This window comes from Phaenicophaeus curvirostris, chromosome 10, assembly GCF_032191515.1.
Source record: "Phaenicophaeus curvirostris isolate KB17595 chromosome 10, BPBGC_Pcur_1.0, whole genome shotgun sequence".
Classification (NCBI taxonomy): domain Eukaryota; kingdom Metazoa; phylum Chordata; class Aves; order Cuculiformes; family Cuculidae; genus Phaenicophaeus; species Phaenicophaeus curvirostris.
The window spans coordinates 121,918-145,022 of record NC_091401.1 but is presented as its reverse complement, the minus strand read 5'-3'; the positions used below and the strand labels follow the sequence as shown (position 1 = coordinate 145,022).

At 41.8% G+C, this 23,105-nt stretch overlaps 1 protein-coding gene across 3 annotated transcripts in view; it reads left to right on the top strand.

The window, feature by feature from the left end:
* SPSB4 (splA/ryanodine receptor domain and SOCS box containing 4) overlaps window positions 1-23,105 on the top strand; it is an 88,818-nt gene that overhangs the window by 18,722 nt on the left and 46,991 nt on the right. For all 3 annotated transcript variants that reach the window (XM_069865066.1, XM_069865067.1, XM_069865068.1), the window contains exon 2: window positions 4,589-5,444. In XM_069865066.1, the coding sequence (XP_069721167.1) occupies window positions 4,751-5,444 (694 nt within the window). In that variant the 5' untranslated portion in view covers window positions 4,589-4,750. The remainder of the gene's footprint in view (window positions 1-4,588; window positions 5,445-23,105) is intronic.

Sequence of the window (23,105 nt, the reverse complement as noted above, 5' to 3'; positions counted from 1 at the left end):
ACTATGGGTGCTGAAAGCTGACTTTGCAAAAAGCATGCTTCTTTTATCAGCAGTTATGTTCTATTGATGGCAATGTCCCGACTTGTTAAAAAGTCCACCCTAGTTAATTGCTGCATCGTGATGTCCCAGCAAGCCTTTCCTTTTTGTGTTTGTATTGTGAATGATTTCCCTAAATATTTTGGCAGTCTGCATGAGGACACTGCTAAGCGATGTTGACACACTTTTCCTGTTTGGAGCTGACTTGTTATTGTACAGTATGTTTAATCTAATCATCATATCCTGACAAAGCGTGGCATGAATGTGAAACCGAGACAGAAAGAATTTCGGTTACAAAAAAGAACAGTCTTCTCAACCATAGATTTCCAGTTGCTGGAGGAGTATACTAATGTGGGGGTTCTTCTCTTCCCATGAAAATATTACTTTATTATCCACAAAAGAGCTTTTGTCGCAGGGGTGATTGATGAACTTTGGTTTTTCCGTTATAGTTATTGAACGGGTATAATGGGAGAGGTCCTATATGGAGCCAGATTCAAATATTGTCTTGTTTACCAACTCCTGCAGTGGTCTGAAATTACTGGAAGACGAATGCTTTGGGAAGACCTTCATACCTAAACCACACAGTGAAAATGCGAGTTTTAATTCCAGAATATTTACCTGTCTATTGAGAAAATCCAGACAAGGAAATGTAAGTTTCTATAAGTACTACAAGATTACAGAAAGTCCCAACAGCTGAATGACAGTATTGTGCTTTGGCAAGTTTTTATTAACTCGTGAGAGATGGTAAGAAGGTTTTACAACCCAAGATTTCTGTAAATGGATTGATTAGTACATAGCGGAAAGCAATAATCTTCTGTCCTTTCAGACCAACCCACAGCTCTCTGTAATCCTGTGCGGTGTAGCCATCTAGTCCTGTGGGCAGGAAGCTGGTTTGGGGTATCTTTGCCAGATGAAATGATAGTCACTCCACTTCCCGTTGTGAGCCATGTGCTCTGCCTTTCCACTCCGCTTCCCCTTGTAAAGCCTTGTGCTTTGCCTTTCCAACAGCTTCTGGGGCGCCGTAATTGCGCAGCATCTTGGGGAGAAGGTTCAAGGAGGTCCTGACAGTAGTGGTACGAGTGTGAGGTTTCCAAGGCTTCTGTGCTGGAAGCATGGTGTTACCCGTGGAAGTAGAAGGAGGATGATGGTCAGTAGAAATGGTCAGAAGCTGCTTCTCCACCAGCAGCTTCTGATGGAGTGAGGGACAAGATGATGCCTTTGCTGCCATTCTCACCTCGGTGTGGATCTCTGTCAGCTGCTGGGTGAAAATAGACAGGATACAGACAAAAAAAAAGGGAATAGATGGTGTTGGCTTCAAGACAGGTTACTCCTGCAGGCAACCAGTGGGGCCATTGTGAACTGCCAGGCAGACTTTCTGCATGTGTTGCTCCCTGTGGAGTACACAGTCCTGTTGCATGGACTGCGAGCAGGAGGCGTGTGTGGCAACCCCTCACTGCTGCATCATGTGGAGTTTTCATGTCACCTATACTGAGCACCAGCAATCAGAGCACTGAGATGAGAGCAGCATAGGGTTGCACTTTCATTGCAATACTGGTACAAATGATTAAATGTTGGCTTTTGGGTTTTTTTTTTTGCATTTACTTGTTCAAGTCCATCAATACTTGAATGAGATTAGTATGGCCATAATTAGCCTTCTACTAGAAGCTGAGGACGACTATCAGCTACACAGAACTAGGGTGTGATAGAGTGTAAATGTGGTGAGTGAGTAGGTAGGTGGGAGAAAATATTTTATGAAAGGTAGATTGAGTTGTACCGCTGCTTAGGAGCTGCTGCGTCTTGAACGCATCAGTAACTATAAGTTTTTTATGCTGTTGCTCAGTCCTATGTCCGAACAAACCTATTTGGCAAGATGTTACGCTGCATGATTACGTAGTAATGTCAGTGAGTGAAGAAAGACCTAATATTGTAAGATACAGTTTCAAACTGAAGTTCTTACTGAGCACATCGCAGAGTAACATTACAGTTGTGCACATACCGAGATACTTAAAATGATGTATTTTACTCCTTTGAATTACTGATGAATCTATTAGCAACCTATATGTGTTGGAGTGTGGGGCACATTAAGAAGAACGTTTGTCCATGGCTTGCCAAGTGAGTTGTGTCGCTGTTTATAATCTCGTGGTGGTTTGCAGGTAAATCTCTGTGCCAAGCTGAGTTTCTCATGGGATCAGGAAGAGGATGCACTGAGGGCTTACCCAGCCATGTCCCTCAGCACCTTGAGAGGAACATAGCAATTGTCTTGTGCTTTAAAGAGGATATTTTCAAAGGCCTGTAGAGCTAAATCTCCTATAGAAATTGGTGGTGTCCAATTTGAATGGCTGATATTTTCCTTTTTCATATCCTTCTTTGAAGCTCAAATAATCAGGCACCTTTTTTAATAGAGTTACCAAGTCCCTGAGCATGTGTCCTCCTAGGAAAACTTGCAGCCTGATAACCTTTACTCCCCTTTGCTTCCCTGTGTGTATATTAGCATCAGTATTTCATTTACTGCAGGATTATCAGCGTGGAATCAGGTATTGAACTTCGGTGGGCAAAATTTGCCTTTGTAACTTTGAAACAACCTGTGAGCACTTCTGCAGCAGTGGAAGTGGCAGGTAAAACGTATTTCCTATTTAAAGTTCCAGATTCTTTTTATGATCAGAGATAAGTAAGAAGGATTGTTCCAGCTGATTTCATGTGGGTCATTTTGAAGTTGTGGTACCATTTCAGTGATGAGAAGCTCCTCTGAATTGTTCTGGCTCCTCCTGTAAGCACAATTGGAGGCTTACATTTAATTTAGATTTTAAAGATTAAAATTAGATGCAAAGATGTGGTTGCTTTATGCTCAGGTGTGCAGATATACATATGTGGGACCAGCCACCAGAAAAGAATAGTTTAATCAGTAACTTAACTGTCCCCATGGATTTGAAAATCAGCTTTTTTTACTACTTTTTTTCGGGGGGGAAGGGCGCTTTCACATAACACAGACGTTGTTTCATTTCTGAATTTAATACATGCACAAAACACTTCACATGATATTGACCATTGTAAATAATACAAGGACTTCCTTCACTTCTAAAACATGGTTGGATGGTAAATTTTACAGGTGATGTTTTTCTAGACTTCTCTCTTTTATTTCCTTTCATTGTGTGCAAGTGCTTTGTAGTTGTCTTTCAGAGACGATTTTTGCTATGGGACGTTGCATCTGCAGTAGAAGTTCTTTAGAAGAAAGGACATGGGCTTGTGACTTAGCAAGCAAAGTATCACAAAGCTTTTTTTGTGATATGCTTCTGCCCCTGCCTGCTCTTTGGTGCTTAATGAAGCCCAGCCGTCACCTTGACTCTTCAGGCTCTGGAGAGCCTGGTGGTTTGTGCTGTTTTACGAAACACTTCATTGCTCTGTCAGTAAATAAACAGCGTGGGGCACCTCAGCTGTGTTTGAGCATTCCTGCACATGGTACTTACTTTGCTAGAAGGCGGAAGTACATCTGCTGGTGCAGATACTTTATTTGATACTATGCCAATCAGTTACTTAAGTTTATAGGACTTTGTCTTCATTTTTACCTCTTTAGTACTTTCAGAGGTTCTAGGCATCCCTTTGCACTCTACCTGAGCTCTAAAAGGTGAGTGGATCTAACTCCAGGCTGCAAAGAATCTTTCCTGGGTGCTTTTGACTGCTTTCAGCTATGTTGCCATGTTTTGTCTGGGGGAGCACAGGAAGAATACAGTTCAAAATCATCTGTACCCCTTAATGTGCTTTGCTGTCTTTCAACCCTTCACATCAGCCCAATACTGCAATGTAGAAAATGTGGATTAGCCTGCTGTCCCATAACATGAAGAAATACCAGATTGTAGTAGCTGCCTGTGTACAAGAGTCTGCCAAAGATCTGAAATTGCCCTGTGTTTGTCTGTCCATGCCTTCTATTCCCTCATTATTTCTTTTTTTTTTATGTAAGCACCTTTTAAAACAAACTAAACCTTCATGAATTTTTGGTTTGTTCTTTTATTAATGACAAAGTATGCCAAAAGTAAGCATTTAAAATTTGCAGCCATTTGCTGTTGGCTGCATTTGTTTTAATAACAGTGCAGAAGCTGAAAACCTATGTCACCAGAGCCAAGGGAAGAGAATGGCTGAAAATAAAAGTAGATTCTGGCATCGGGTGTATTTCTAAGGCTATGAAACAAAAGCACAAGTGAAAGTGAAGCTGCTGCTGAACATAGAGTTTATCACTGTTGCTGGGGAATAGCATATGCCTTCGTCAGGACTGCTGTGAACTTGGCCAGACAGAGTGGGTGGAAGGGCAGAAGGTGGGGAATGTCTGCATCCGATTCTGAATTGGAGGAAATGACTGTCTGTGCTCTGCACGCTGGTGGGTCTGGAGTATCCTGCCGGCAGGCTGGCTCGCACTGGAGGGTACTGAACAAAAAATGGTAAATTGTCAGCTTCGGTGTTTGAAGTAACTACTAGGGATGAGAAGAAGTTCTTTAAAACTATGCCGTGGATTTTCTGTTGGCTGGCTTAAACTAACTGGAAACTTTCTGCTTTCTTTCAGGAGTGTTTTGTCTCTGAAAACATTGCTGCTAAAAAGCTCCAAACGGGAGAAGCACATCCAGTCAGCTTGTCAGGGCACTGGCTCAGTGTAAAAGCACTTTCATGAGGTAACGTTGGGCCAAAGTCAACTTTTCTTTCTCCTCTGTAAAGCTGCAGCCAAGAAATGGGCCAGAAAATCTCAGGGAGCATAAAGTCTGTGGATGTGAGGGAGCCCCCTTATAGACCTGTTAAACGAGAGCTGAGAGGCCCGGATTTTTGCAAGCCGGCGCGACTGGACATGCTATTGGATATGCCCCCAGCCAAGCTGGAGGTCCAGTACAAACATGCTTGGAACAATGAAGATCGCTCCTTAAATATTTTTGTAAAGGAAGATGATAAACTGACTTTTCATAGACACCCAGTTGCCCAAAGCACGGATTGCATTCGGGGCAAGGTCGGTTACACGAGAGGCTTGCACGTCTGGCAAATCCACTGGCCCACGAGGCAGCGGGGAACTCATGCTGTGGTGGGCGTCTCCACAGCCGAAGCTCCGCTGCACTCAGTGGGATACACGTCCTTGGTTGGGAGCAACAGCGAATCGTGGGGCTGGGATCTGGGACGCAACAAACTCTACCACAATTGTAAAAACCAGCCTGGGATCACGTATCCTGTCTTTTTGGAACCGGATGAGTCTTTTGTACTCCCAGACTCCTTACTGGTGGTTTTGGACATGGACGAAGGGACGCTTAGCTTCATGGTGGATGGACAGTATCTTGGAGTGGCCTTCAGGGGACTAAAAGGGAAAAAACTTTACCCCATAGTTAGTGCAGTTTGGGGGCACTGTGAAATTACAATGAGATACATCAACGGACTTGACCGTAAGTGTTGTCATGTTCCTTTAATGCACTGTCTTTCAATTTTTCTCATGCAGGATTTTTGTTCTTTATCCTTTTGTTGTGAACAGAGTGTGCTGGAGGGGGGAATGCGCTCTCCACTGTGAGTAGATTGCATCCTGTAGTTACTTGTGTCTTGTAATGATGATACGGATTGCATCAAAAGAGCTTGCATTTTAACAAACAGAGCGGCAAGAAATCAGTGTCCAAAGAAAGTGAACAGACTGAGAAAAAAGATCTTGAGATGCTCAACAGTAAAAAGATCTTGGGTATGCTTAACAGTAAAACTCTTGTTTATTGGAGGATATGTTTTAAATCTGTGGTTTTCAAATAGGATTTGTGGATCCTGTGAAAATTTCCTGTAGTAGTGGGAACATTTGTATGGTGTGCCTAAACATACCCAAATTCAGTCCACGAGGCTTTCTTTCCACAGTTGCCTTTCCAGGTCCCTCAGAAGCAGCTGTGGATCCCCGAGAATCTGGGAGCTCAGGTCACGTATTGCTTTCAGCAGTTTTTCTGAAAGAGAGCTCTGTTCCTTACTTCATTTCAGAAGGTGGTCTCTCAGGGTATTAACTTCTCCAGAAATATGGTGTCTTGGATAAGCATTAGCTATTTTTGTTGTCAAGGGGTAACAACAGAATGAAATCACTACGTGGTAAGTAGCAGCGTGTTGCTGCTGTGATCTTGAAGGGGCAGCCCACCAGAAGATGAGTTGCAGAATAGGGTCTTGCCCAGTTCTTCTCACTGCTCAGGAAGACTTGTGCTCTGTCAGGTCATGCATTCATTCCATCATGCTCAGTTTTCTTCAGTCAGCGAACTGGTGGCTGAGAATTGGGGAAGGCTGAATGAGCTGGTAAGCGGAATTCTGTTCTTGTTTAAGACTGCGTTATCTGAGCCATAGGAAGAACCGTGCATATAAATGTATAGATTTAACAAAAATAGATGACTGAACAAAATTTTCATAGTTTTGGGGCTTTATGAATGGAACTTGGTCTTGTAAAAAGAGAGTAATAGCAAGTGTACAGCCCCTGCCTTTCAATTAGTAATCTCTAAAGAAATTTGCTATTCAATTAGCATGGGGTGGTCTCATTTTTTTTTCTGTCAAAAACTAATTCTCTGCCCATTAGCTTTACATCTGACATACAAGGCAGAAACATAATGAAATAATTTGACCCTGTTTTAAGATTACCTTTTCATAAACACCTGCAATAAGCACTGGGGGAAAATATCTTTCTCCACAGAAGCCCTGCAGGTTATTACAGCCAGGTGCTCAATGGCAGCTTCCTGAGTGCTTTCATACAGGGGAATACGGGGGAGTGCAAGTATTCTGCAGTTACTCAGACGTTGCCAAGAGTGGTGTGCTGTCAGCACTGGGTTTCTTTTGGAGGGTGATGAGGGAGAGATAATTTTGTAAATTAAATATTTGTGTGTGAAAGCAGTTTTTATAGTAATAGGAGTGTCTGCCGAACTAAGCAAACTACAACTCGGCTTCATGCTCCTCATCCACACAAGTAAATTGTTCTGCATTCCTTGTATGGGCTGCTCAAGGGAGCTCGAGAAAGATGAAAACACAGGAGGAGGATGTGAGTGAGTGTGGTAGAAATTACAAAATAAAAGGGGCTAAGTAGAACAGGATAGCTGTGGTCTGTGAGATGGCAGAGAAAAATTCCCATCCGGTTTCTCGTGGGATAATTTTGCTGGAAGAGGCAGGATGGCCTCCTAAACCATTCCTGAGAAAGTCAAAGTAGTCTTTTATTCTAAGCGTGAACTCATGGCTAAAAGTAAACTTGTAAACTAAACTTTTCTGTAGGCTGGAGTGTGAATGTGATCATGTGAAGAGGAAGTTTAAAGCCACTTCGCCGCGGGGCAGTTTGACATCCTGGAACCACATCGTTTGTTCTCACATGTTCACTGATCCATTATTGTCCTGGAACAAAAACGACATTCAAGAAACCCAAGTAGCTTGTTTAGCTGGTGCTCTAAAGCAAATACTTCCTTGCTCTGCCAGAAGCGTCTCTATCCAGCCAGCCCTTGTGCAGCAATGCCAATTTGGTCATGACACTCTGCATGTTTGCTCTCATACAACTTAATATTACAGGTTTTTGTAATAGTTTGTTGTTGTGAAAATCAGAGTAGATTATCAAGAACCATGAGATGCTCGTGTTGCATTCACAGATTTAAATGCATTTAAATTCACTGGAACAGGCTGCCCAGAGAGGTGGTTGAGTCACCTTCCCTGGAGGGGTTTAAGGCACGGGTGGACGAGGTGCTAAGGGACATGGGTTAGTGTTTGATAGGAATGGTTGGACTTGATGATCCGATGGGTCTCTTCCAACCTGGTTATTCTATGATTCTGTGATTTAAATATCTGTGTTTGTTGGGCTGGAATTGTTGTGTGCTTGCTTTCTAACCTTATAAAGTGTCTCTGTGTTTTTCCTTCCCTGGAAGTATCTCACACTGCTGATTGCAGCTTTTAGTAGATCTGGCAATAGTAATTTAGCTGTTCTTGAAATTGTGCTGTCAAACAGTGACTCCTAACTTGCTATTTTGTGATGGATTGCTGCTGCTCAATGCATACTACAGTTTGCGCTGGCTGTTCGTGTGCTGCCTTACTGAGCAAATGGAGACCTTGGCTGCAGGGATTTCTAGTGTTTTCAGTACTTGCTGTTTAAATAGGAGACCTCTGAATACTTTAAAGGCTTGTGTATTGCAGTTGCCTGGCAAAGAGTGAAAGGTGTGTGGGAATGGATCAAATGATCGGCTTGTGCAGCTGCAGTGAACTTAAACGTGTGTCATAGTGATACAGAGACGATGCAGACTTTGAAGTATGTTAATTACTGCATAGAATGCACAATCATAGAAGGATAAGGCTGCAGGTCAAAGATGAAGAACTTGTGTGCCCTCTGGTCTCTGGATATTGCTTCTAGAATAATGCTGTACTTAAAATCAATTGTAGTTCTTCCTGCTCTGATGCTCAAAGTATTCCACTTTCAGAAGCATCCTTGAGCATCATGTGACAGTGAACTGTGACTTTCCCAAGAAAGTCACATTTCACTCACATTTGAGAGGCTAATATTTGTTAAGGTTTGGGAGGGAAGGCAGGGGGACAGGATGGAGAGTGCTCATTGTAAACACATTGAGTCCTTCCCAGGAAAAACTGCGTTGATCAGGTGCTATTGGTATTTAGAATCACAGAATCATAGAATAACCAGGTTGGAAGAGACCCACCGGATCATCGAGTCCAACCATTCCTATCAAATTGATGTTTGCCTAGTGCCCAAGTTGTACAGAATTTTGCATCAGACTTGTGACTCATTGCTTATTGCAGTAATTAAACTACCCAATTAACATAAATGCAGTGTATGTTATTTTTCAGATGCTCTTTTCATTAGGGTACACGTGTATTTAAAAAAAGCTGGGCTATTTCTGTCTGTTTTCTGTTGAGGAGTCTTGAATACTATTTATAGACTGGAACAGAGAAACAGCAAAACAACTTTGTAGAGATGTACACTGCAGATCATGACTGATAGAGCAGTACTTGTGTGTTTAAAGAAAGTGGTGGGAGGAGAATATGGCAGTGCTGTGGTGGAAAACTTGGTCATTGGGTAGGTGAGTTTAATTAAGTGATTTATTTTGATCCTTAAAAATACCTGATAGAATAGTCAGTCCAGAAGTCAAAGTGCTTTTTATAGGCATGCATTACAGGTCTGTCTGGCTCTGTTCTGAATCAGCAGGGATGAGCAAACCAGATGGTCTGTGTTCTGTATATATAATCAATAGACATAGTGTTTGGTAATACAACTTATAGGAACAAATTAGAATTTAATATCTTCCTAGGTGGGGAGAAGGCAACAAGTGGCTGCAGAAAGATTTTTCCAGTCACCCTTGTGTCATAGTGTAGAGTTGGTTGAAAGTTGGAAAGACTGAGTGGTGGCAGGAGGGTTTCTGGTTTCTGCTGGCCTTGGGGACCATCTCACATGCTCTCACTAGTGTCATGAAGAAACATCTGCAGGTGTGCATCAGCATGGGCCTTCTGGCCATCACTGAAAATGCTGGCTGGAAGCGCGTTCAAATTCTTTCATCCTGTAGCATGCACAGTGCTGGCTGCTACAGCTGCTGCCTTGGGGTGAAGCATCTGATTGGGAGATGCTGTGGAATGTGTCCTAATTAGAGACACTGTCTCTGTGGGGTTGTGATGATTTTAAAGAAAGCTACAACTTGCCGAACTCTTGCACAAACTCTGAATTGTTGTGGATTTGCATGAAGGAAGGATGAGTCAATGTTTAAATGAGCTCTACAAGTCTTCAAATTGCATATGAAAGGAAAGAACTCTGAATTATCTACTATGAAGTGCTGAGTAGACTACAGTAATGGAAGATTAAAAAAAATCGCACCCCGCTACCACCAACTTATATGTTCTGGTTACAAATCCAGAAGCTGTTTCGTAGAGACTAGTAAGATTGGCAAGATTTTGGGGTAATACTGCCCAGTTAGCTTCTCAGCAATAATGTCTGATGGCCAGCATAGACATATATTACTCTTAGCATTTTTCCTTTTAAAATTCTAGGAAGAACAACTCCTGTTTTGTGAAAATAGACTGTAAGATAAACAATGGTATCCCATTAGCTTCCTTTTATTCTCCATTCATCATTTAGCCATCTCGTCTTAAAGTGATGTTTTCTTAGATAAGAGCATTGCATTTACAAGACATTTTGGATATTGGATGTTCTTTATGCTTAAGCCTCCTCCTCCTAAAATTAGAAATGTTGATTTCAAAATAATAGCTTCCAATTTCCTTTACATAATAGTACAGCTATTTTCAAATACTCTATAGCAGACTTCATTTCCTTTTGTGTGGTACTTAACGGTTCTATTTGCTGTTTAGGTGTGAAATAATGCTTCTTGAGCTCGATACTGATAGCTTATTGTGGTTCTTGTGCTGAACCTTGCATAGCCCTTACACAGTTTTGGAAATAAGTTGAATTGTCATGTTCAGGGAGCTGGAAACATTTGTCGCAGAAGAGAAGACGACTTTACTTACAAATGTAATTTATGGAAAACGTTTGTGTGTACCAGTTCACATTTTAACCTATATATTGCTCTTGTGGTTTCTGGCACTTATGCACGAGGGTGCCCGGGTGCTCTGTCAACTGTAGCTGTCCCTGTCCTGCAGCAGGGAGCCTGTTCCTAACATCCGTAACTATTTACATCCCCGAATGATACACAAGTAGTATTTGAAGTACGTGCTTTGAACTTGCCTACAATGAATGAATAGGTGAATTCAAGCTGTCTTCCAAACAGGAATTCTGGACTCCTGTTGTTAGGTGCCAGCACCCTGTTGGCTGTGTCTGCAGTGAGCTCTTGAAAATGTAACACTGGGGATGTTCAGGGAATGTTGGCTCAGCCCAGGGAGCTGTATCTGTTCCTGCTGCGAGGCCCAGGAACAGTAGTTTGTCTTTCTGGATCCTGCGCTCCCTCTCCACCTGGTTGCCTGGGGGAAGATAATGCCTTTGGTTCCTGCCTCTCCCAGGCTGTGGGAGGAGACGTTTTGGTGACTCTAGAAAAGAGGGAGGAGGGGGCTCAGCACATCCCCTCTGTTTGCTGATCCAGCTTCAGAAGTTCTGGGATGCGGGGTCTGTTTGAACCCTTTGCTGTTAGCCCTGCAGAAAACCACGACTGAACCCTTTGAATCACTCTCAGACCTTAAGTTACATGTGTCTGATATTGTGAAGTAAGAATGATGTTTCTAAGCTAAAGCAACGTATTTGGAACTATGGAGCTAAGCACAACTTCATTCCTCTTTCCTACTATTCTCAGTGTATTTTAATTCACAGTGGTCTGTCTCTAACGTACCACAGATGCTGATGATAGATATGGACTCTGCTCCTTGGAGAACTTTTAATCATAAAGACACAGCCAAAATTGCAGAATTGTTAGCTGCCAGAAGAAATATCTCATCTCTTATCGCATTCTCTGGATTTTTTAAAATGTGTCTGGTTTTTGTGGTTTTTTGTTTGTTTGTTTGTTTACCTAAACCTCTTTGCTTTGTATGGTATTTATATAATAAATTACTCTGGAGATTGCAATGGAAATAATGTACTCTGAAAATCCTATACTGCGAAACCTTGGGAAGAGTTTTCTCTACAGACATGCAATGAGACGAAGAAGTGGTAGTAAGCGGTAGTAATGAAGAAGTGAATGCTGTGAGGAAGCAGTCTTTAGCTTCTAAAGACTAACAGGAATCAGTACTTTCAGTCCCTGCTTTAGGAATCAGGCAGCTCATTGTTGGAGCTGATTTGTCCTCTTCCCTGCGTATCTTCCTTCCCTGCGCATCTTCCTTCCCTGCATTAAGTGTATTAAGTGTATTTCTTTTCCTTTAGTCCTAATTTGTTGATGCTTTCTAATTCTCTCTTTTTTTTTTTTAATTTTTTTTCTCAGCAGGTTGAAACTACTGCACTGTCTCTAGAAAATGCCACTTGGTTCACTGGCTTTTTACCCCAGCCACTTCCAGCACCGCCCACCCTGATGGTCTCTGCATTACATCTCTCTCCATGATACTCTTCTGTTTTTCAGTCTTCCTGCTTCTTTCCTCTCTTTCCCAGCTGATTTTTCTCCTTTTTTTTTAATGGTATCACACAGTTATTAATAATAAATTCTTACCTAACCTTTTTCACGTCCCCAACTTCTGATAGGGCAATTTGTATCACTGTTAACAGTAGAACATACTGGGTACAGTGTTACTCTTCCAGAGGAAGGACATGGCAGGTTTAAGGGTGTGACTTCAGCTGTAATGATGAATGGTTTTTGTAAAAGTCTTTTAGGGTAAATGCTGAATAGTTGTATTTTTTAATTTGTAAAAATTAATTGTAATCATGCAGAGAATCATCTGATTACCTCAGTATTGGTAGCAAATAATTGCTTATGAAGGTACGTAGCTCAAAAGAGCTTCTTAAGCTCCTATGCTTGCAAGATCAGTCTTGTCATCGTTTATCCAGCTTTGACCTATTAAGAGCTCCAGTGATAGTGACTCTTCAGGCAGCGTGAAGCACTCATTAGCTTTGCAGATAATGGGTTTTTCTGATTCCGGTCTAGTCTTATTTGTTTATTTAGCAGGGAATCCAGTTATCATTGACATAAAATATAAGAAGTTGCTGGCATACTTTATTTTCAGTTCTGTAGCTCATAAGGCTAAGAACAGGCACCAGGATTCCCCAGCTGTGTTACGGCTTACTTGCATCCTGACGTACCTGTGCTTCATATTCCTATTCTGGTTCATAAATGTACCATTGCAACTGCCAAATCTGACAATTTTAAGGGACAAACACATTTTAGGGTGTTGTGATCATTTTTCCACTAATTTTCCATGTATCCGGTTTTTAAGAAACTAGAACCTTGAAGAGAAACGCCTTCACCTCTGTTTTCAAAACTGAAGTGAATATTGGAATCTAAAGTTACGCTTTGAATATCATCCTTATTACTCTAAAACAGCAATTAGAAATTTGATAACCTTGCTTAATCCTTTTATGATTTCACTTGAGCTGTGATGCTGGAATTGCTCAGCAACGTGAACTAATTCTCGCAGGTGCGTTTTAGAAGTGGAAATTTGTAAAGGGCATTTATGTTTCAACTTGTTCTGCCTGCATTGCTGTTGGGCTTTGTACAGTGTAAATCCGGACTTCAGTGCAAGTATTGATGCTTCTGCAATACCTTATCCAGTGATATATTTACTTCAGTAACAAAAATGTGTCCGCTTTGTCCATTTTCGTAATGTTTTCATACAGGTTTCATTAAGTCATATTTTGTCTTTAAAGACTACTTTGTCTCTTCAGCCATGCAAGTTTCTCCCCTTCTCTAATCACAGGCTCTCTCTGCAGATGGCCTCTTTTTCTGCTTACGGTCTAGTCTTAAAGGTAGTGCAGCTTTTCTATTAGGAGGGCCAGTTAGCAACCTAATTTCTAGTTTGGGCTCAGAGCAAATTCCACTTTAAAAAGATAAACATGAGGAGACCCTGATCTTCCAAGAGTATATTGTGGTCAGGGGCAATTTACATACCAGTTCTCAGTTATAGCAAACCCCATATTTTTATGGCACACTTACAAGCAATGTGTGTGGAAATGAGCACATCCAGAACTTCTGGAGTTGTCCTGCGGGTGATTGTGCAGAAAGCAGTGGTGGTGCTGTTTGCCTCCCCATGTAGAGGAAAGCTGCCCCAGAAGTAACATTGTTAAAATAAAGCTGAGGCTGTGAAGTCAAACACTTCAGAGTTGGCAGAACAGAATTTGCTTTTTGCAGCTATAATTCTGAGCTCTGCAGCCTTCAATGTGCTGTGTCCCATTTTCTCCCAGTGTGTCACTCTGGAAAAACGGGGGGTAGTTTTACTGCAAGTCAGACTCCTGAGTTCCATTTCTGCCAGCATTTTTCCGTTGAATCTTTCCTCCACAGTCCTTTGTGTCTGTGAGCTGGTGTACTTTGTAGTATCCTTGGGACAGCCAGCCTGGAAAGCTGACAGAGCGTGACAGTCCCTGTATTCTCAGGTTCACTTTCGTGTTGCCCTTTGAAATAAAACATCCTACAGTCAGTCAAAGTATGCCTGAATTTTCTATGGAAGTGCATTAGAAAACACGAATTTTGTAGAGGTGTCAAACTCATATGTTGAATAACAATGTAAGAGTATTTCGCTGTCTTATGTGAACATTTCTTTCTGAAAATAATGACCTTTCAGACCTGGCATAGTTTTAAGTTGGATTTTTCTTTCTTTTTCCAAAAAAATACCCCAAAGATTGCTTGTGAGCTCTGTCTCTGCCAGTTTCTTATCACTGGTCAGCCAAACAAGTCATCTTATTCTAGAAAAGCGATTTGTGTGAAACAAAAATATTTTCAGCAAGAAAGTAGGTAACGTTAAAAAAGGATAACTTTTGTTTGGGAGTCACAGTTGCATTTTCTCCTAACAGACATGTTTATTTCTACAACATGCAGCATGTCTGTTGCAAATGAGAATTCCTGTCTGCACGTGTTGTTGGGACATGAAATTTAAAGAAGACATGCTTCTGCTTTTCAATAAAAAGTTACTGTAAGTGTTTAGTAATATTCTTCTCGTGTATGCTGCGTATCTGTATGCCTGTTTGGGATGCCACAAAGCCTTGATACAGCATTGTGATGCTGAAAAGGATTGTTTCCTCTTCTCTGTGGTTTCAGCAAACTTGACAGCTACAGTATATTTAACCAAGACAAAGGGACTGGCTTCTTATAGATCTTCGTAGGTTTCCTCATTTCTTGTTGTGCGTAACTTTTATTTTCTTGCATTCTCTTAAGCAGAGAGCCTGCAATTGCTCTCAAAAATATGTTCCTTTGTCTATCAAGACAAAACAAAGAGTGGAGTTATATTAGTGCTCTGTTCACACTTCCAAAGTTGAAATGGTGTGTGCTGCTGAAAATGCTTCTTTTCCAAGTGATTCGTATTATGTAAAATAAGCTCGGTAGAGAGGATGTTTTAGAGATCTTTCTCTATAAAGGTTTAAGTAATTTTTAAGGGCTTAGGGATTAGGTTTTTTGAGCACTTAATTTTTCTTTTAAAGAGCAAATTTTAGTTTTAAAGTTACCATGAGTATTATGAAGGTAATGTCTTTTCCCTGAACAAAGAACTTCTCCCAGGTAAATTGCCTCTGGTAAAATGCATCACTCAGCCCCAGGCATAGTATCAGAATCTGGTGTTGAAACCAGCACAGCCCAGCAGCGTGCTTGGCATTCCCGTACCTTCCCAGACAGCTTCTCTTCCAGCCTTGCTTTGTAAGCTTTTATGTTCTTCGCAGCATTAACTGCCCCAGTGCTGAATTAGCGCTTGCACTTAAAAAGTCATAAAATGTTGACACTGGTGATATCAAAGGCTGCCACATTTTATAAAACAAGCCCTGTTACAGTGAGTGGCTTGGGTTGAGCTGGACTGGAACATGTGCGTTGGCTTCTGAAGAAAAGCCCGTAGATGTCTTAGTTCCTACCAAGCTGCATTGAGCTGGAAGGTCCACTCATCACGTACATGGACCCTCTGTATCTTTGTTATTTTAACTGAAGCAATTCCTTTAATGTGCTGTCTGTGGCTTGTAGCTATGACTACATCACCGCTCCATGTATGTTTGCCATATGTGTAAACAATTTGCTGATGTTAGAGGTGTGACCTATTGGCCTTTGCCTGGATAAACAAATGAAGGGCAGAGTTCAGAGAGATCAGAGGGAAAACTTCAAACATCCTGCAAGATCTGCGGTCCATTAAGGGTATCTTGGTATTTGATTACAGCCATGTTGGTTTTTTTTTGTACTTCTAAATAACTTACTCTTGGCACATTTGGGAAAGGAGGAGAGCCTCTCCTGGTGTGTTGAGACTTTGGGGAACGTAACTACATGGAGTTTATCTTCAGAAACCAGCATTAGTGTGTTTCCTCGTTTCAGGAAGGGAGGCAAAAGCGAGCACATGCTTTAATTTTTATTTAGATTGAGATTTAAATGTTAAAGGAGAGGGGACAGGCAGATTGAGATTTAAATGTTAAAGGAGAGGGGACGGGCCAGTGGAGAAAGGGCTGTGGTGTAGAAAGAATGAACGATATCATGAGAAAGCGATGTCCCACAGGCAACGGTGTGAAATGTGTGTCAAGAAAGGAGGAAAAGTGAGAGGTGAAGTGCCAGCAAGATCTAGGAAGATCTGTTTGAAAGAGCAAATGTGAAGGTGGCACTAGTGCTTAAAAGGAAGAGAGAAAACAGTATGGTAGCAGGGTTGAAAGAACAGATGCTGAGATTCTGACAGGAAGAAATAAGCTTTGGTGTAGTAAGCCAAGTAGCACATGGAAAAAAAAGGTCAAGACTATCCAAGCTCCTGAATAACCAAACATCCCTACTTTACGTTCTTTACTTTCCTCAGCAGTTTTTCTGGCAGGAGCACGGGAGCTCCGATCCCAGCCCTCAGCTGTATGGGGGGGTGTAAACATTCACTTGGCTCCTCCCGGTGTTAGGCACAGCCATGCTGGGCTTTCCTGACCACCAGTAACTGCTTGTTTTTCTAAGTCAGGCGAAGGGGCAGTATCAGTCAGATGTTTGCTGTGTGTTTGGTATGAACTTTTCAGGAATCGCTGCTCTTGGCACCTCACAGGTTCTTCCATCATCCATGACTTCTCAGACTGAAAAGTTCAGTTGTAAAGAAATGAGTGAACTGTTAATATTTCTGGATCTGAGAGGCTAAATAAACCTCTTTGTGTGTTTTGCTGACTGCGCTGTACTTAATTAATTTCTGATAGACTTCCATGTTTCTAAAATTCTTTTTTCTTGATTTTCTGACAACTTACTAAAAATTGAAACCTGCTCTTTCAACATAACAGATCTTGCATCCTCTAAAGAATGTTATTAACTTCTGGGTATAACTGAACACCATTAAGAAGTTTAAGGCATTTTATTATTTCTCTGATCAAGAATGAAACAGAAGCTTAATCATCTATGATGCAAACATTTTCAAAATCCAGCATGTAACTTCATGTGCTGCAAATACCGGAGTGATGGCCTTTTATCATCATCCTGGGCAACATTTCCGAAATGGAACTCTGATGAATTGGCAGCATAAGCAATGCCAGCATCTCTATGCAAACAGCAGCTTCCACAAAATGCCATTCTTTTCCTAAATCACTCATGCATAACCACTTCCAGGCTTCCTTTGGCCCATTTGTTTTCAAACACCTGTAATACATAATGCATATAAAGCTACAGTCTTAAAATACTGATGAAGATAAGTTTGTCTTTAAAACAGAGTGGAGATGGAACAAAACAGGATGACTGTTTGTACCAAAGAAGGTTGTGCCTTCAGCAGCTTCTCTGGCTGTGGAGCTGCAGCACTTCTGTGTTGTTCTACTCACCCACACGCTGCTGCTCTGGGTTTCTAGAGGTTCAGGGTTTGCGGTGGTGTTGAGATACCACATGTGAGAGCCTGCCTGGTTGGGGAGTGTGTATGAGGTGCTGCACATGTGAGTAGTTAGTGGGTGAAAGCTCACTGCTGAGAAGGAATTGCAGTAGAAATTGGCTGGGGAAACTGGCTAAAAAAGCGTGGGTGTCTGGCTGCTTTAGAGTGGACTCCCCTGCGATGTTTTGCTGTTGTCTTTAGAGATCTACTATTGGGGGGTACAGCATTGTGGAAGTGGCCCACAATTTTGTGTACAGTGCTACTTTCGGTGCAAGAAAAACCATGATGCTGTTGGGGTGGATTGGTTTCTCAGCAACCCCTTGAACGTGCCAGTCAACAAATCCCAGAGCTCCAAATAACTTCGCAGCAGACTGGTTGGCTAGAACCACCCTCTGCTTTCTGTTTCCCAGATTTCTGTACTGGTAGAAACTTCCTTAAAATGCAAGTATCAAGAAACATTTTGCATATGAAACGTGAATGAGCATAAATTCTACATGTCTGTCTTACCATAGTGTGAGAATTAATTGATAAGTTTTGCTGCAGCTGGCTTGTATGCTTAAGTATCTCATCATATAAATCTGACTTAGGCCAAGAGATAGCCTGTTTTAGGGCTGTGCGAATTTATCAGTATGGTTAGTGACCTTGTAAGATGCAGCTGTTGTAGGACATAACCTGAAAGGAGTCTCCGGGCATGGTTGGATAATTCAAAAATATAATGAGCATTCTTTGAAGATTTAAATGGTTCTTTGTCTAAAACTAGTATATATACCCACTGCTTTTGTAAGATGTTATGCTTTTTTTAGAAGGGCATCCAATTTAGCACTGAATTGTAAAATAGAAATATTATCGCCTTTGCTTTGAAGACTTTGTCCTTTTCAATATTTTACTGGTGAATGAGCGTTTCTCACAACAGTATATGAGATCACTTATTCCCTGTTATTCTGAATTATTGTCAGTTAAGTTTAGCAGAAATTCAGTTTAAGTGTATCTTAATAAACTGTTACATTGAACATGTTACTTTAAATGAAGAAAAAGGTTGCTTTCCTAGGTAGAAAGCAACAAAATCCTGTATCTGGTAGTATTGCCAATTTTGCCTCAGGTGCTTCAAAGAAAACAACTTACTTGCAAGTGTAAATATTCAGAGCTCAGCAAGAGCTCTACCATTAAGCTGTATTTACATATGTGTGTTTTACATTCACAGATCCTAACTGATGCACAGTCAGCATTCTGATTTTAAGGATTTTTGATAGTGTCATGAAGATTAAGTCCTTTGCGGGTTGAGGAAGACCACTGTATAAAACCAGAAAAAGTGTGCTGCTAGTCGTTAGGCAGAAAGGAGCTGAATTAACACGTTTAACAATTGTTTATTTTTTCATCGTTCACAATTCCTTGCAATAACAAATGTTATTTAGTCTTTTTCCCCTGTTGTATGTTTAGTCACCCTTATAAACAAGATCAACTATAGATCCAAGCCCCATTAATTTTAACATCTTCCAGGTACATTCTCTCCTCAGTGCACAACTTTGCAGGGATTATTTTTAAAAAAGAGTTTAGGCTTTTAAACTAGAGCTTTGGCTAGCTCTTTGAGGTTAGTATTTTGAAGTAATACAGGAAAGCAGGTGTATGCTGGGAACTGACTTGCTCCTAGAACAAGGGAAAATGACAATCAAGAGTGCTCTCTACTTAGAAAGCTGCTCAGTACTAAGAAGAAAACCACATTTATGTAACCAGTAAGTGAACACACATTAAGTTTAAAAAATGCTTGTTTTTCAAGCTTTCAGGATTAAGATTTTAAACCCAAAAGGCAGATGGCAAATCCATTTCCCAATGCTAATCTGACAATTGTGTTCTGATCCTCTGTGGAGCTCGGTAATGCTGCGCACTTCTCTGAAATCCACGGGCTTCTGATAAAAGGTACATCCTTGTGGAAAAAGTCTTCTCTCTTGATTTAGTTGGTGATGAAGGAGTGCCTCCTGCTAGCGAGCAGGTACAGGCAACGCTGTTTCTCTAGTTTATCTGCAAGGGGTATTATAAAATACTGTCGTTTCAGGAGGCAGGAAAGAAGAGTCCTGTGTTGTACTTTTCTGAATGGATGGCTGCAAGCTATCTTCTACTTATTCTTTTTTGCTTTCTTTAATCTGTAGATGATACTGTCTATTCCTACAGATTTGAAAAATGGGCTCTGTTCAGCTGATTCTCCCGGTTGTTTTGCAGAAACAGTGTTTAGAAATAGTCATTTGGGTTAAAAAGTGAGAAATGACCTTTGAAGAAATTGAAGTAAGCAGAGTGAGTTGTAAAAATGCAGTTGTGCATACTGTCTAGAGGTGTCTTGAACACACCAAAATTTGAATTCATTTCCTGAATAAACTCCATTTTTTTTTTTAAGAATTGTTTTCTGTGACAATCCAGAAGTCATTAGTTTTGTTTAATTTCAAAAATTGGAAGACTGATTCAGTTAGAGAGTACTCACTCCCTTAATCCTAACCTTGCAGAATAAGGTGGGTTTCCAGCTGGTAGGTGGGAGAGGTACTGACTAAAGGCCCTTCTGAACCTTCTGACTGCCGGTGCATCTGTTTCTGTGTCAAAGTTAGTCTTGGGCACAGGGTTTCTGAAGGGCTCCTTGACTTGGTTCAGCAGCTTGCTTTCTAGTTTTACCTGGAATGCAGTGAATTGGTAAACAAATGGAGCTTTTCTCACATCAGGGCTGATGTTGCATATTACATGACACTTTCAAAGAATGAAATGTTCTGAATTAAACGGGATTAGACCTCTATTTTTTCCAAATCTTCATCTGATTTTTAGGTTATGACTTCCCCATTTGGCTGCATTATAATTTTACAAATAAGCTTCTGCCGACAGAACCGGAGTGTCTGTAGTACCCGTGCCTGACATGGGTCGTCCAGGATGAATTAATACATTTATTTTGTATCCATTTTAGGGCCTATCTTGAAATTCTTATAAAACACAGTCAGCTGGTTTTCGAAAAGTGAAACCAACTGCTTTATTAAACACATATTGTGTGGTGCAGACAGCAGTCTCTGAAGATGTTACTACACGTTTTGCTAGGCAATTGTAGGGAATTCAGTGCTCTCTGGGGCACTTCTACTGCCATCAGTCTTCAGCTCCTTCCTACCTCACTGGAAAAACAGTGAACACTAAATGATTTCTAGTTTTAGTGAGGCTGACAAAGCTGTGTGCCCTGAAGTACGTTAGAAGGTGTAGTCATTAAGTGTAGTGTCCCTGTAGGCATTTCCTGGATCTCCCTTACAATTGTGTGTGCCCAGGGATTTGCTGCTCAGCAGGCTGTGAGGATAGGTGTGCATCTCTCTCGACTTGTTTCTCCAGCCTGCACTGAACTGCCATCCCGGTTGCTCGGCATTGCCTGCTGGTGTCACTCTGATTGCTGAACCTCCCGGCGCAGTGTTGGCTAAGTTGCTTTTGGCCTCCCCACTTCCTTGCTCTTTGGATGCTGCCAGCCCAGCCTCTGAAGCGCAGATCTTATGAGGAGCGGCTGAGGGAGCTGAGATTGTTTAGCCTAGAGAAAAGGAGGCTGAGGGGAGACCTCATCGCTCTTTACAACTACCTGAAACGAGGTTGTGGTGAGGTGAGTGTTGGTCTCTTCTCCCAGGTCACAAGCAATGGGACGAGAGGAAATGGCCTCAAGTTGCACCAGAGGAGGTTCAGATTGGATATCAGGAAAAATTTCTTCACTGAAAAGGTTATCAGACACTGTAAAAGGCTGCTTCTGGAAGTGGTTGAGTCACCATCCCTGGAGGTATTTAAAAGATGGGCAGATGAGCTGCTGCTGTGGCTTAGTAGTGGACAGGTATGGTTGAACTTGATCTCAAAGGTCTTTTCCAACCAAACAATTCTGTGAGTTCAGTGCAGTTACAGGAAAGCGGCGAGTGTGTAACGCACGGCTGCAGTGCCAGACTTTGAGCAGCTGTGTGCTCTTGGTCCTGAAAGCAGTGTTCAATTGACCTCCTTTCGGCTATTGAGAGACTAGGGATTCCATTTTATTGCCGATTTGCTGCTAAAATTTGTACTCAAACTGTATTTCTGAACAAAAGACCTGGCAGAAGTGGTGACCCTGATGAATGCTAAATGCTGACTTAGACTCTCTCTTTATAGAGGGATTTAGGTATCTTTTCAGCCAATTTGAGTTCAGTCCCTCTTTAATGATAATTACATGAAACTAAGAATTACACAGCTGGAATGGTGGCTCTGCAGCACTTCAACTGGTATTTTTGTGCTCTGGCTATAGAAGTTATCATGTTGCCCCCATTGAGGCCTCAGACCTACTTCTGCAGTGGTTTTTAGTTTAGCTAGATGTTCCAGTTGAGAAAACAAATATATTTTCAACTATCTAGTCAACATTATGTACAATAGAATCCATTACAGAGGGAAGCTCGTATAGTTTTTGCTTTTCATTAATCCAAGCTGCACATGTAGTGTTTAGAAAATTTCATGTTGTTAAAGTTGGACATTTCTTTGTGGAACTTTTCTTTTAAAAAAAGACAGGCAAACCAAAGATAGAAGCAAATGGTTGGATTTTAAGTTGGAAGGAGCTATTAGGTTCTCTGCTGGGATCTACTCTGCTCAGTATGTTAATGATGTACTGGAAAATAACATGAAGTAATAATTCACACAAACCTTTTCAAGGTGGCTAAATCTAAATTGGACTCCAAGAAGAGTTGTAGAAGAGTCCCACATTACTTAACAATTGGATAATAAAATGGTAGGTGAAACTGAGCACTGTTACGTGCCCAGTAATGTGGAATGGAGGGCAAGGGTGAGTGGAGCCTGTCTGCCTGTATTTAGTGTATGCAGAGTTCTTGTGCACAATGAGCTGTTGCCACTTGGAAAGAGATCCTGGAGGCATTGCGCATGATATTATGAAAATATCAGTAATGGGTGATCCAAAGGGCGAAACGGAGCAGAACAGGAAACCTGGTTATGTCACTGTGGCCAAACCGTGTCTTCATAGAATCATAGAATAACCAGGTTGGAAGAGACCCACCGGATCATCGAGTCCAACCATTCCTATCAAACACAAAACCATGCCCCTCAGCACCTCGTCCACCCGTGCCTTAAACACCTCCAGGGAAGGTGACTCAACCACCTCCCTGGGCAGCCTGTTCCAGTGCCCAATGACCCTTTCTGTAAAGAATTTTTTCCTAATGTCCAGCCTAAACCTCCCCTGGCGGAGCTTGAGGCCATTCCCTCTCGTCCTGTCCCCTGTCACTTGGGAGAAGAGGCCAATACCCTCCTCTCTACAACCTCCTTTCAGGTAGTTGTAGAGAGCAATGAGGTGTCCCCTCAGCCTCCTCTTCTCCAGGCTAAACACCCCCAGCTCTCTCAGCCGTTCCTCGTAAGACCTGCTCTCCAGCCCCTTCACCAGCTTTGTTGCTCTTCTCTGGACTCTCTCCAGAGCCTCAACATCCTTCTTGTGGTGAGGGGCCCAGAACTGAACACAGGATTCGAGGAGCGGTCTCCCCGGTGCCGAATACAGAGGGAGAATAACCTCCCTGGACCTGCTGGCCACGCCGTGTCTGATCCAAGCCAAGATGCCATTGGCCTTCTTGGCCACCTGGGCACACTGCTGGCTCATGTTCAGTCGGTGTCAACCAACACCCCCAGGTCCCTCTCCTCCAGGCAGCTTTCTAGACAGACTTCTCCTAGTCTGTAGCTGCTCAGGGTTGTTGTGCCCC